This window comes from Hippocampus comes, unplaced genomic scaffold (genome assembly GCF_001891065.2).
Source record: "Hippocampus comes isolate QL1 unplaced genomic scaffold, H_comes_QL1_v1.1 scaffold76, whole genome shotgun sequence".
In the NCBI taxonomy this organism is placed as follows: domain Eukaryota; kingdom Metazoa; phylum Chordata; class Actinopteri; order Syngnathiformes; family Syngnathidae; genus Hippocampus; species Hippocampus comes.
In genome coordinates this window covers 2,276,502-2,292,125 of record NW_017805277.1, presented here as the reverse complement: position 1 = coordinate 2,292,125, position 15,624 = coordinate 2,276,502, and the positions used below count along the sequence as shown (strand labels likewise).

At 40.2% G+C, this 15,624-nt stretch overlaps 1 protein-coding gene and 1 long non-coding RNA gene across 6 annotated transcripts in view; both read left to right on the top strand.

The window, feature by feature from the left end:
- The first annotated feature begins 608 nt into the window (after positions 1 to 608).
- The window catches only part of mcu (mitochondrial calcium uniporter), a 48,283-nt gene continuing 33,267 nt past the window's right edge, over positions 609 to 15,624 (top strand). For 2 of the 5 annotated variants that reach the window (XM_019870389.1, XM_019870388.1), the window contains exon 1: positions 609 to 812. In XM_019870389.1, the coding sequence (XP_019725948.1) occupies positions 696 to 812 (117 nt within the window). In that variant the 5' untranslated portion in view covers positions 609 to 695. The remainder of the gene's footprint in view (positions 813 to 15,624) is intronic. The other 3 variants (XM_019870387.1, XM_019870390.1, XM_019870391.1) reach the window with 3 other exon arrangements.
- Positions 4,324 to 9,289, top strand: LOC109516148 (uncharacterized). Its single transcript, XR_002168308.1, has 3 exons — positions 4,324 to 4,432; positions 8,727 to 8,732; positions 9,277 to 9,289. It is a non-coding gene; the product is annotated as an uncharacterized LOC109516148 (long non-coding RNA).

The following is a 15,624-nucleotide window of genomic DNA, read 5'->3' as shown; positions in this document are numbered from 1 at the left end:
GGGTTCAAGTTAGAATAGTATTCGTCCCTTACATTCATAATTCAAGAGCTGCTACTGTATAATATCTGTTTTCTCATTTGACCGATATAGGTGTGGCATATGAAATCTCTTGGTCAAAGTTCAGGTTACATTGCACCGAGGAGAGTTTGCCATGCAAAGCAAGGGAGTTTTATTTATGTAGCACATTTCATACACAAGGCAGCTCAATGCGCTTCACACAAAGACACAACACCTATAAGCATTTACAAACAAACCAGTTAACGACATTTAAAAGCAAAGCAGAAAACAAAAGTATAGCTATGATGTGGCCCGCGATTAAATGAGTTTGCACCCCTGAAAATATTTCGAGTCCTCTATGTGAAAAGTACAATAACAATTTACGTCCTTACTTTTACCATCAAACATTTGGGATTATATATATTTTATATTCTATCCATCGATCTATAGATACAGACACATAGATATATAGATATATATATAATTTTCAAAGTATTCATTAGAGATTAGAATAAGGTTTCTGCTTTCAAGGTTCATGCAAATCATTTTGCCGTGTCCGTAGACCGGCCCCACAAACCATACCCGCCCACCACCAGCACCCCCCTCCTCTTCCTCCTCCACCCTCCCTCCCTCTTCCCCTTTGCGCGTCTCGGTCTGCCCGCAGCAGTCTCCTTCCCCGGCGAGCTTCCACTTCAGAGATGGCTGCGAAAGTGTGTAGATCAGTCTTGCTGTTGTCCCGAAGCGGCGGAGCGGCGATCGGCAGCCTCCCAGCACTCGTCCCCCCTTCTCCGCGGCACCAGCAGCACATCAGACCGGTAAGTCCCAGGACGTGTCCGAGAGAGCGAGCATGGAGTAAGGGAGGGAGGGAGGGAGGGAGTGGGTGAGAGGGACGCGGAGGAACTGGCTGCCCGGAGCGGGGCGCACGGTGACGGCCGGTTGGGCTTGCTACGGAAGTAAAAGCTAACTAGCCTCAAGGTTTCCCGCACAGCTCTTGTCTTGAGATTGCGTAAACGTTGGGGCTCATTGTGAATCAGGAAATGCGTCTCAATCTGGTGTCGCTTGCGAGTTACTGTATTTCCACGCAGAGTGGGACGTGGAGCTTTGACAAGGTGGCAATGCAGTTGTTAGAAGCGCCTGCTGATGAAGACCATCATCTGGCGAAGAACCGGCCGCGCACTCCTAAACTAGACCTCGTTTCTCCTTTTATCTGCCATCATACACTTCAACTTTGTAGATTTCATTTGCTGGCGTGGAAGTGTTTGTGAACACGTGTCATTTCTTTACGCGTCTTGGGGAGTCTGCTATAAATGTTGAGCGTGTGTTAACGCCTACAGTATGTCTGATGTTCAGTGGGGCAACCTCTTTCTTTCCTCTGTATGCTGTGAAACTGCAGCGTGTGAGTGGGATGAGAGTGTAGTTTTTGCTGCAGTACCATCAATGCTTGCACACATCTTAAAACGCCTCAGATGTACTCCTGTGCCTGGAATTGACATAAACATAAACACAGACTTTAAACATGATACTTCACAGTAACATCTTGACATGGATGATGTCAGACGGCCTGCCTGCTGGCGAGCTCCCCTCCCTGCGGGTGTTTCCCCATTCATCTGGGAGATTCATGTGTTTTCCTGCAGGCGGCTGCAGATTTTTATTTAAGCTGTTGGGCAAGAATGCAGTTGTTGCTCATCTTGTTCCTACCTAATATGCTGAAGCTCCTCTTGAAGCTTTTACAACCGCAGTGACCCAATGAGAGAGCAGATGTGCCAACAGGGCTGAAGAATGAGGAAGCATGTGCAGAACTTACTCTCTTTTTCTATTTGCCTTACATCTGTCTTTACATTTACAATCAGTGCTGACTCCTGCTTAATACTAAATCTGGACAGTGGGACCTTGACTTGTGAGTACTGTATATATCGCTAGTTTGTCAATATGATTCAGCAGAAAGTACGACACACACTCTGGAGTACATTTGTGTGTTGATGAGCGCAACCTATTGAGTACGTTGATGAGCGCAACCTAGTGAGTGATGTTTGGAGCTTGGAGTCAGTTGGGTTATTGTTACCTCCATGCTCTTTGCCAGTGTTTTCATTTCATGTTTGTGTGTTTAATTCTTTGTCAAATTTAATGAACAGCTAAAAGTGCATCAGCAACTGATTTGATTTTTTGTTACTTAACAAGGCTTAGACCGAGACCAATTTGGGTGCCCAGGCAACCACATTTGTCAATGAGGTTGCACCGGTGCAATCAGCCATTCGAGGGGTGGGGGAGGATGATATTAATAATTCGCTATATTTCACCTTTGTACCAAATGATTGCTGAACTGCAATTTTTGTGAACCGAGCCGAGTTTGTTGTACTTTATGTTTTCACAATATTTTATTTATTGTTCTACATTTTAATGTCAGTGTATCTGAAGTTCACCTGTTATTCATTTTGGCTGTCAATGCGAAGCACAAAATGGACTAAAAAAAACTCATAAACTGGCACACCCGTACGCCAAGGTAGCAGCACTGTGTACAATTTACTGCTGGGCCTGACTGGAATCTGGGAATGCTTACTGCGAACAAGCTGATTTTGATAGACACATTATATATAGTTTGTGTTGTTACCCACTGTCACACATCTCCTCATAGATGCAAAGCCTCTGGACCCTAGAGGCTCACAACTAGCCTCCACCAAATTACTATTGAGTCCGCTGTCATATGAAATGCAGCTCCCTTCAAGTGTGTCTCAGTAGTTCAATCATTGTGGGTAAACCATCCACCCATCCATCCATTTTCTAATCCGCTGATCCTCACAATGGTCACGGGCATGCTGGGACCTTATCTCAGCTGTCCTGGGACAGTAGGGAGGGTACACCCAAAACTGTTTGTGGCGAAAACGGTGTAAACGGGGTACGTTGAAAAGAGGTGTGACTGTATTTGTACAAGGATGGTTTCCCCGCCAGCACGGTGGTCAACTGGTTAGCACATCTGTCTCAGAGTGCAGAGGTGCAGGGTTCGATTCCAGCTCTGGCCTCCCTGTGTGGAGTTTGCATGTTTTCCCTGTGCGTGCATGGGTTTTCTCTGGGTCCTTCGGCTTCCTTCCACATTCCAAGAACAAGCATGGCAGGTTAATGGTACACTCTAAATTGTCCCTAGGTGTGAGTGTGAATTGTTGTTCATCTGTGTGCCCTGCAATTGGCGGGCAACCAGTTCAGGGTGTACCCCGCCTACTGCCCAATGACAGCTGGGATAGACTCCAGCACGCCCGCGACCCTTATGAGGATAAACGGATTAGAAAATGGATGGATGGATGGATTATAAACCTATACTGAGTCAACATACTGCACCTAAAATAGACGGATTAATGGTGAAGGTACAGATATATATTTTTTGTAAGTTGCACATACAGATAGCTCATATTCTGTTTTTGCTATCAAAGCTGATGTGTTCATCATTAAAGCTCAGCAGCTTGTAGTTGGGGCCATCAGGTCAAGCCCCTCCAGCCTTCTAATCCAATAAACGTGGGCGTAAACTCATTTATCCATGCTGCCTTCACTGACTTAGTGCTGAAGTTATCAAGATGAGTGTGATAAGAGAGTGGCTGTCATCTGGGAGAAGGTGCATCGCTTAAATGACTGACAAAGCTGTCTTCAGAAGCTGTCGCTTTATTGTGATCTTGTCCTTGATGGTCAGTGTGGCGTTGAAGATATGATTTCATGTTTACATCAATGACTGAGTCAATTTGTGAGTACCTTGTGTTTTTTTTAGATAAAACCTGGGCTGAGGTTGTGGGAGGTATGTTTGTACTTTCTTACAAAGAATCACATGGACTGTATTTGTTGTTGGATTTTTTTTTTCTTTTGTCATTACCCAGAACAAATCCTACCTTATTAATTATAATTGGTATCTTGGAAGATCAAAGTGCTTCTTATCTATTGTCATATGCATTCAATAATTTTTCACTATCTTGAAATTCCAAAGCCCTAAAAATCATACAATTTGGGAACCAAGCATAATTTCCAATAAAAACAGATTCCCAAGATGGGTGGTTGAATTGTGTAAATGTCACAGCTCAGTGATCAGCTAAAGGAGTAACTCCATAATTTAATTATTTTATTTTGTTTAAATTTTTTATTTCGGTCATGTCAACACACCACAGAAGGGTTTGTGATGAGGGTAGCCATGATTGCTAACAAGAAATGTGGGATGATGAGCACAAATCAAGAAATAGAATCTACGACTCATGTGCTCAATATTATATAATAATAATAATAATAATAATAATAATACATTTTATTTAAAAGCGCCTTTCATGCCACCCAATGACACTGTACAGACAATAAAAAATACAATGTAAAAATAGATAAGAGAAATATTATATCGAAACAGGACATAAAATCACAAAACATAGGAAATGGAAGAATTATGTGTTGTAGGCAGTCCTGAACAGGTGTATGGCTAATTTGCTTGGCTAATGTTAGGACATCTAGCTCGAAATGCCTGATTCTGCAGGCTATTACTTTGCATATATGGTATGCCATGACCTATTGCAATATGGGATTTCTTTTGAATAATGACGGTGATTGAAAATAAATGAGTATGTATGCTGTTTACAGACACTGCAGTTAATGATGTTATGACAGTCCGAGTCTTATAGTGTAGAATTAATCTTATTTTTGGATGTTTATTATTTACCTTTGTTAATCTCAATTTCCCTCTCCATTTTTTAATTTGATGTAGAATTATTATCGCTCACTGTGAAGTTAAAAGGGCATGAAGAGAGCGAGGGTTCCTTCCGATGATACAGGATTGATCTGAGTCTTCATGGAGAGTTTAATGTATTCACTCGAGGGTCATGAGTAATGTGATGTGGTTAGCGATATGGCTGACTGTATACCGTATCCATATTTCCATCTTCTCGCTGACAGGTTTTCTACATTTCCATACAACCTGGTGCTATTGGCACAAATGCAGAATCTTGAGCAAGGTTGAGAAAGATGAAGGCAAAAGAATATCACACGCATGCCCATTTCTGTTTTACACAAGGTTTTGGCAAAACGAGGACTGATAACTGATATCTTCAGGTTTATGGAAATGATGGTGATTAATGATGGCCTTTGGAGAGAAGTTTTCACAGTGGGCTGCTATAAGTCAGAAGCAGGAAGTAGAGAGGAGACAGCTATTGTGTCTCCAGCCAGCCATGTCAGTTCACTCTGCAGCTGTTAGCCTTGTTTCTCAGCACAAAAGCAGTTAATTTTAATTGACAGATTTCTTGAGGATACTGTAGAGCGATAAAATGTTACGTTTGTCAAGCGCAATGAGCCCTGTGTGTTTGTGTTGTGCATCATGGGAGCAGCCTCCCATAAAGAAGGCATTGTTGCAGCAACTTTGTATGCTTCATTTTAGCAAGAGCACATATACTGTACTGTTAAGGGCTAATGTTCACACTTAAGTACTTGTCAAATTGTGGGCGGTGCCAATGTAATCTTAAGGTGAGTCACGTGTGACCCCAGAGAACGTACTCTATAATTTTTTTTTTCTGTTTTGTTTTTGTTTTTTTTGCTCTACTACGTCTGTAAATGTAATTGCACTACTACTACATAGTAGATGGAAGTGGCACTCTAAATTGTTAGCATGTGTGTAGGGAAGTAGAGCTCCACACGTGCACGGCCGACTGATTGACTGTACATTTGTTTACGCAGCCATGCTGGCATAATAGTAGTGGCAGCAGGTGAAGGATTTACAATGGAGAGCAGTGATAAAATTAGCATTTATCAGTCAACATTGCATCCAATTGAATTCACATGTCTTTTTGACAAAAAAGACAATAAGATACAAGTGCAATTTGAACAGGTTGGATATTACAGCTGCCTATCAAGCACCAGGAGAGGTTTTTACAACTATCGCGATGGCAAGTTGGGAGAACTACATTGGTGAGTCCTTGTGATCATACAAAGGGTTGTTGTAAAGTTATAAATTGTTTTATTTGTTTTTGTGTTCCATTGTGCTCCATACATCCAATATGTTGCATATGTACGCTTTGTCACGCTCACCAACTGTTTTCCTGTCATCCAGCAGTCCTGCCCTGGATGTGTTCATTGATAGGCACTTAAAGAAATGAAGAAAGTTCTTTCACTCCTCCTGCTGCCTCATCGGTATGCACAGTGCAATATTTTTCATTCTCCAACTCCTTGTCAGGCAGATCCTTCAGTGACTGCATAGCCTCCTGCCACTAAAAACTACTCTTCATAGTGCAGAGGCTGGAGCGGTAATGGATGAGACCATTGTGATTGGCCGGGTCCTCGTTAACATACTGGAAGGCATTACACCCATGAAGTGGTAAATGACTGGTGAACCTCAGCTCTTGGCATAGACTAATTAGCTGCCCCATGTTTCTGGGTGGCCTAGCGTTGCCCTACTCAAGTCTGCAAAGGACATTAAATTAGGCCAGTGTGTGTAATGTGGTGATGGATGGAAGCCCCGCTCGGTTACCCCTTATCTCGAGGACAGCGGGGCTGGTGCTGGTGCTGTGTCGGCTGCCAGGAGGAAAGGTGAGGGTATTGTTTGGAAATGAAGGTCATCACCTTCACTCACCTTCAAGTTGTCACATATAAAGAAGCTCATTACTGTGACAGCAGTCAACATTTCCAGAATGTGATGCTCTGCTGTCAGTTTTTATGTTTATATCCTTGAAATTGCAGCATAGCTAAAATCACTTGTGATGAAAATCCTTTTTTCCTGTTAGTGGTTTTGGAAAACCTGTGCTGTTTCCACTTTACTCTGTAAGATGTTTTCGTCCCCAAGTAAGTGCAAGTGAAAGACACAGCAAACAAACGAATGTAATTTATTCTCAATGGTGGCTGTTCAAGCACAGCATTTGTGCTTTCTTGTTGCCAGATTCCTCCACCTTGTTCGCTTCCCACATGTGTCATATTGACAGAGCTATGCCCTCCAAAAACATGAAGACTTGTCTAATTTATGCAGCTAATTATGGATAGAGAGGGTAGGCTTGACCTCTCCTTCATAGAGTATTGATTGTTTGTACCCTTGTTCATGCAAGTTCACCGCCACAAATTAATGCAGGCTAAAGGCGTGGAAGTAGAAACACCAAACACCGACACTGGGAACTAGGAGATCCTACATAGTTGATCTTGGTCTTGTATGATACTAAGCATTATTGCGTCTTGAATCAGTGACTACAACCACGAGAGACACTTTCTCAATCTGTGAAAATGAGCTTAATTTAACAGAGATCTATCTCCTAGGAGACAATGATTGCACAATGCAGAACACAGGTCAGTTTAATTTGGCTCATGTTCTGTGTGTGTGTGTGTGTGTGTGTGTGTGTGTGCGTGTGTGTGTGTGTGTGTGTGTGTGTGTGTGTGTGTGTGTGTGTGTGTGTGTGTGTGTGTGTTTATGACAGTAATCATGATTTCAAGGTGGTCCAAAATTGTATCTCTAACTTAAATTTTGATATTAGCTATGGCATTTTTTTCTTTTAGCTGAAACAAGTTGGACAACATTTTTTATAATAGTGCTTCAGTGTACTTTCTTTTCCACAATCTTGTTGCAGACTAAGCCCATTGTTTGTCTCATACGTTCCAGTAAAACATCTCAGCTGTTATATAAGAATGCATAAACCCCAATTTTAGATGTAGTGTATTCTCATAAAATTAATGCAATTGTGTCATGATACATTGCTTCAACACATTCTGTGAATCTTTTCCTCTCAGTTATCGCCCTTCTCTACTTTCCAACAAATTTACTGAATTGAAAACAATATGGTGGCCGTTGAAAGAGGCAGATGAATGATAACAACTGTGTCCAAAACATAAAGAATCATATTGGTGTAGCGCAGAAAAAGAAGAAACCTCTGCGACTGATTGGCAGCAGCAGAAAGTCATCATCCTGCCAACAGTGAGGCACTCCTTAATTGGTTGCTGCTATGTATGAAAAAGTCCTGTTAATGACTGAGGATTCCCTCGCCCTCAAACTCACCTCATTCACTCTGGAGGAAATAGAAATAGGCTTCCAGCGCTATTGCAACGTGAATACCACATCCAACATGGAAAATCAGTTTTACGTAGTACAGCTGGCCACTGTATGAAACTTTAATGTGAAAGCTTTTTCTGCTTTCAGATATATACAATGGGCCAACCAACCACAAAATAGGTTGAGTTTCTGTCCGGGGATTCTTGCCGATGGCTCACTAGTGCAGCATGCAATAAAAATGTCATCAAAGTCCCATAGAAATTTGGGGGTGTAATGACTCCATTGTTATAGTTTATAAAAATATAACACAGCACATTTGAGACAAAACCAGAAAGGTATTTAATATATATAAATGATTTTACAATTCACTATCAAATAGGGATCTGTGCCACCAAGGTTAACGGTACTCACTTTATCACTATACACTACAGGTTTGGCTCAGCTTAGCTCCACTTGTCTTGGTCTGGGCCGGTCAGTTTTTCCACTTGAAAATAGTACTTCATGAGACGTGACTGGAACGATGTGAACTGTGCCAGCCAGTATCGCCTTTTGATGCTCTCCACACAATATGTTGTCTACCATCTCTCTTCTTTTTATTTTTCATCCGAAAAAAGATCATGTGTGTGTGTGTGTGTGTCTCTCTCTCTCTCTCTCTCTCTCTCTCTCTCTCTCTCTCTCTCTCTCTCTCTCTCTCTCTCTCTCTCTCTTTCTCTTATAAGATGATTGTCATTGGCTAGATTTAACTTGAAAGGAGGTGTATGTTTGGTTAGCCTGAAGTCCACGTGACTGACACTGTCTTAATTTTCAATGTTAATATCTTGAATGTCCAGATCTAGATATTTATATAATCATGATATATTGCCCAGCAGGGTCCAGATTTAGGGCATATAAATGGAGTACGACAGCAACGGTGTCTGCATTGATTTTATTTATTTATTTTTTTTTAAGTTTCATTTTTTTATCTTATTTCATGTGATACAGTATAATGACAGCACAATTACTCACTTAGGTGTCGGCTTGGGACCCTGGCTGACAGAGTAAAACAATCACTATCTGCTTTTGGCAATACAACTGTGAGTATAGTCACATCAATCTAAGCAGTTAAACGTGGCCTAACTTTTTTTACGTCCCCCTTTTGTTGCTGTGTCATCAACCACATCCACCATTATTGTCGGATTTATTTGAACATAAGATCAGGTGTGTCCTCCAATGTACACGAGACAGGTCAGCATACAGACTTTCCTTGCTGGGTGAAGCCCAGTGGTGTTCTGTTGCCATGTAAATGAGAACTTTGCTGGTCTGAGTTAAACTGGATGAATGTGACACCACTCTTGTTTTTATGGCGTCACGGTTAATGGGAGTGCATGTTTGTTTCCACTTGAGTAGATTCTTTCTCCACAGTGGCTTTGAACTGTACGTTGCGAAGCAGGCTGCCGTTTGTTGGTTGGTTGGTTGTTTCCTTTCAGCCTGGCCCCCTATTCACTCTGGGTAGTTGGCACAAGTTAGGTGTAGCCATCACTTGGGAGCTTTATTGCTACTCTCTACTTGTGCCTGGAGCGATTAAATGAGGGTGACGATTAAACGTGTCCATTGAAATCGAATTTAAGCAGACGAATAGTGGTCATCAATCTCTGATCAATGCAAATTAAGCAGCTCAAGATATAGAATCAATATAGAACAACATGACAATGCTTTATAGTGTTACCCTGCTAACTTTTAGAAATGTGATGTAAAGGTACTTTTTGGCCCTTCCATCTATGGTTGAAAAAGATTCTTGAGTGTCAACTTTGAACAATGACAGTTTTGGATGAGGGCAGCACAATGAGGTTATAATCTCACTTTAGTCCCTCCTGTGTACATTTATGTGTTCTCCCTATTCTTTCATGGGTTGTCTCCAAAACGTTTGTGCTCGATTAATTGAAGACTTTAAATTGCCCACATGTGTGAATGCGAATATCAGTGGTTGTTGTCTATATGTGACCTACGACTGCCGATCTGGGTCAGCTGGGACGTGCTGCAGCTCATCCTACCATCCTGAATAGGATAAGCAAGCAGTAGAAAGTGAATTGCTCTAAATTAGTAAAGAATAACATACAGAAAGGTATACATTTGAGGGATGATTTATTTATTTATACATTTATTTAAATTGCTTCCAAGAGAAACATGTATATCATTGACCCATGAGTACATTTATAACTGTTGTGGCCTTTTTCCCTGTTTCAATCCTTGCTTGAAATGATCTCTTTGTGTTTTCTGAGAGATGTTGTTTGCAACCTTATGAGAGAGGCAGAAGTCAAGTACTGAGCCTTAACTGCGACAAATCACGCTCTGACAACATCCAGCGACTCCACGAGGCCGAGAGAACTAGACTTGCATCGCCTGCCTTGTTTACACTGTAATTAGAGATGCCGGAGTCTTGCCATGGAAGGCAGACACAGGAGATTCACTTTGCATGCGAATAATCATGATGTTCGCCTTTTTTCAACCGATCTCCCGTAGCATAAAGTCAAAGCATTAGTTGCAGCATCTTACTGCCTGCCTCTCAATGTAATTGATCATCCTCCATGTCTACCAAATTGCTAGTTTTTAAAAGTAATCTGTGGATGGAGCTCCCCTTTTACATGAGTTTTATATCAGCAATGGATTAATAACTGTGGAGTCGGGCTGCAACGAACATTAATTTCAATAATTGATTAATCCGTCAATTATTTTGTCATTTAGCCGATGAATTGGATGACAAAGATATGTTTAAATTATCATACCTTAATTCAAAAACATAAGAATAATTATTCAGTTACTGGTTTGTTCCATAACAGGTCAGAGAATTGGCACAAATGTCGACCATTGTTTTCCAAAGTCAAAGCAGATGTTTTATTTAGAATCAACACAATGATGATCAGTCCGCTTGCTTAGAGAACGACAGAAATTGGACAGTACTTACTGTTGAGAAGCTGAAATTCAGCGTCAGATTCTCGATTAATTTGTTAATCAATTAATCGTAGCTAACCTAACTGTTCAAGAGAGCAGCGCTGGCTGACGTAAGAAAAGTGGAATGGACAAATATAAAGTATGGTAATAACATTTTGCAGTAAATATAGTATGAAGCAAAGTTCTTTGCAATGACCAACACAAGGATTGACGTTTAAAAGTAATATAGTACAAGAAAAAAAAGAAAATGTTTTCAAACTTAGATTGTTATTCTAATTATTATTATGAGAAAATGAGGAGGCTAAAAACCTTTATTTTGCCACACCGCACAGCGCAAAGTGCAGGAATAAAATATGAGGAGTTTCAGACCAACCTGCCTGTCTGTCTTCCAGGTCCGGTGAAAAATGATGTGATCAGATGTTCACCAAGTGAAATGAAAAGCATGTTTCTTCTCATTTGGGTGTTGAACAACATGACCCTTAAATCATAGTAATCAGTAAATAAGTAATTTGGAAACTATCCGTTGTGGAGTTTGGCTTTCATAACTAAAATGAAAATAAATTCTAAATGACTTACGTCGCCGAACCTTGGCATAAAGTGCCGTACTCCTCTTTGGAATAAAATGTTCTCACTTGAGTCATATGAAAGTCAGGTGGGTCTAACAGGATGATATGATGGATACAATCCTGTCTCTTACTCAAAGGCACCTCTAGGAGGCTCGCCGAAAACAGGATTACTTATGTAAATAGCTCCACAACTGTAATCCGTTGTTGATAAGGTATCGGACTTGACACTAAAATTCTATAGATTTAGGTATTCCTTTGCTCTTTGATTTGTTGGCAATTGTACGTACCAACAAGCAGCAGAAGTTGAGTTTATGATTACAAGAGCAATGTTTTGAACTGGCAGCCCGGACAAGGACGAGATAATGTTCTCAGATAAACGTTTCCAGTGCCTTCCCTGGGGATGAGGATCACAGAACAAAATAGTCTGTCTTTTTTTTTTTTGAAAAGTCTCATACTTTTGGAGGTGACTATATATATCGAGGTACGTATTTGTCTGTCTATCTATCTATCTATCTATCTATCTATCTATCTTGGATGTCAAATCCTGCACACTTGAAATGTTTTTTTTTAATCAAATGTACATCACATCACTTCTAAAATTGCAAGATTTCAAATATGAACTCACTTCACTCAAAAGTCATAGATGTTGAAAAAACGTGCTTCATTTGGATCCTGTGGACTCTAGTAAAACAAACACACGCACAAATAAAAGCGGGTGAATACCCTAAACTTAGAACGCTGCACAAATCTAATCACATTTATTTTTTAATTTTTTGGACATTGGCATTATATTGGAATGCAATTTCTATTGGTATTGATCCAGATTTTTCATCATTATTTTTACGACCTCAGGGTTGTTCGGCATTAAAAATTCCACTGTATGGGCATATGCTGCATGTCTTCTCCCACTACCATGCATGCAGGCCTGTCACGCTTCAGACACATTGAACCTGCTCTTTGTACTAAATCTAGTTGACTCTTTTGCTTGTTCAAAGTCTTTTGTTAGAAGGCCAAGATACGAAGACAAAGACAAACGGCATGCAGGGTTGCAGACATGTTTCCAGTCTCACGACAGTGTTACTCATCCTCTGCCAGATAACCAGTCATCCACTCATCTATAAATAGGATAGTAGAGATGTTGGAGGACATTTCTGCTACAGAATTACCATGGAGACAGTGGTTAGTGTTGGGTTTAATACTTAATTTAGGGCAGGATTCTGTGTTACTTTTTCTTTAAATAATAAAATAAAAATAAATTGCAGAGGTCTGAGTCACCCTAGTTGGAGTCTAGAATAAATACCACTGTAATTTTGGGAAATTGCACAAAAGACACCAATAAAACCCTGAAGGTCATGTGTTTAACTTGATATCACTTACAATAAAATTAATTTGAGCCCAATTCTTCCGTTTGGCTGTTCAGCACATCTCAGATTCTTTTCAAGGGTTGCTTGGTTTTGCGCTGTACTGTGTTCGGATTCATGTATGTTGTGTTGATGGCGGGGTAGGTAACCTACATTTCTGTGTCCTCCTTGCTTGCTGTTTTTGTTTTTTTTTTTGTTTTGTTCCCTGTACCCACTACTGCTTCTGAAGCTATGCAAATGTCCTCATTGTGTGATTAATAAAACATTTTTAATGTAACCTAACCATCATACAATTTATCTTTATTCAATTCCACTCTTTGTTCCTTACTGGGGTAAGGTGATTAGAGACTTAACGCAATTAGTCTGTCTAGAATCATCAGTTACATGTGAGGGTTTTTTTTTCTTTTTTCCTGGACACATGCCGTAAGAATTTAAAATAGCATTGTGTTCCATTGGTGGAGTGGGGACTATTTATGGATATGGAAAAACTCTGCTGATGTTATTTGTGGATTATGTGGGCCAATCCTACGTTAACAGAGAATCCAACCCCTCTTCATATTCATGAAATCTTTCAGTTTCTCTATGTATGAAGATTCAATGTTGATCATTTAGCGACAACAGTTGTCTTACTAAATAAAAAGCAGTTGGTGAGCAGAATGTGCTTTATGTTGGAACAAATCAGTGAAGTGTAGTGAAACTGCAGTTTCAACTTGCACTGCTTGAGCCCTTACCAGGTTTGGTTGTTAAGGGAGTAACCCTGGGGATAATCCAACCTGCAAGTGAACTTGATGAACAAGGCGGGAGGCAATGGGAGGATTAAATAGAAAGGCATGGACTTTTGATGGGAGAATTCCAACACCGTTTCGTTGCTTTTGCTTTGTCAGCCTGAGGCCATATTTGTAATGTAGCGTGCCAAGATTTTCATGAATGGCTCGACTACTGCGCCTTTTTGCTTGACAAAGAAAAAAAGGGTTGATTTGAAAAAAGATTTCTGATTGTGTTGTGAGCTTTTCAATTTGCTGTGCTCCTGTTGCCACGGTAACTGTAAACACTGCTATAGCTATATGGAGGTTATAAAAGTCATTATCTTCTTTCTAAACATTTTCTTCACACACCTTTTTCAATATCCGCAGTCGACATGCCAATATGAAGTGATTATGGCCACTGTGATGAACGTCTTTTCCCTTCAACCACTGAGATCTAGGTCGTAATTGTTCGACCATTATCTCTTATCTAAATTTAAAAAGTGTATGCAAGTCTGGCCAACGTTTTGTAATGTGGTGTTGTAGACTGGTTGACTGCCATCATACGGTGGTTGTGATTGTACGTTCAGTGAATGTGAACGTTAGTAGATATGTCTTCTAAATTGAATCTTGTCCTGAGGCATGCCATCCAACATAATATGTCAGCTCAGCAGAGAAAAAGCCATAAAAATTAGATTGATGTGGTGAACTTCACTTTGAACGCAGACTCATTGTGTCATACTTACGGCTACTTCACAAATCCTGAGAGCAGATGGCTAACACATATAATGACGTAACTAACGGTTAATTTATATTTTGAGTAGGGGACAACTGTTGCACAATTAATAACCTTAAAAAAAAAAAAAAAAACACGATTTGCAACAAGCGGCCTGTTGGCTGCCTGGTTAGGAAATCCGTCTCATAGTTTGTGTCCGGACTCTGGTCTTTCTGTGCGGTTCTTCTCCTGTTCTAGCCTCGGTTCAAAAACACGTATGTTACGTGAATTAGGGCTGCAAAATAACAATTATTTAAATAATAAATGAATCTGTTGATTATTTTGTCAATTCATCAATAAATTGGATTATTTAAAAAAACGTCTAAATGTCCTTCCCTTTATTCAAAAACAGGACTTTTTTTTTTCAAACTGACAGTGCACAAACATAAATTATGATTCAGTTACTGGAATGTTTCGTAACAAGTCAGAAAATGGGTAAAAATGTTGATAGTTGATTTTCCAAAGTTTTATTTTCAACACAAAGACAATAACTCTGCTTTCATGGAGGACTACATAAATCGCATTATATGCACTGTTGAGAAGCTACAATTTTGAATGTGTAGACATTTTTACAGTAAAAAAATTGTATCTAAACGATTAAATCAATTATTAAAAAAAAGAATTATTAATTAAAAATTGCCCTGAGGTGTGAATCTGAATGGTTGTTTGTCTATATGTGCCTTTGGCTGATGACCCGTCCAAGGTGTACCCTGGTAGTCACCTGAAGGCAGCTGGGATACGCTTCAGCATGCCTGCCTCCCTGGTAAGGATGAGCGATATAGAAAATGGATTGATGGATGGATTACTTCTTTCAACAGGCTGGGAAAATTAATCAATAGCTTCTCTGTTGGCCCTATTATAAGGAACTAGTGCAGTGTAGTTTGGGGACCACTGATCTAAGTATTGAGATGTAGATATCAAGATATAAATAGATGGACAATAGATATGATTTTGATTTCATGTACACAGACCTCCATCAAGGCTTGCTTACATGTTTGTCACCAGCTAAGTCAACGAGCGAAGGTCTAATTGGACATGTAAAATTAGACCCATTTAGATTGAGGGAGTGTTGAATGCTGATTTTTATCCACTGTCCTTTTGTTGGGTAAATGACCTTGGCGATAAACCCTGGCGGTGTCAGTGGGTAATTGATGTTGAGAATGAGTGGTTTGTAAAAACACTCACACCAAACATGTATTAAACCGGAATTTTCTCATTTACAGCCCTTCTTCATCTCTGTGATGTCTCCCCCCCCCCCCCCCCCCGCCCCCCCTGTTTT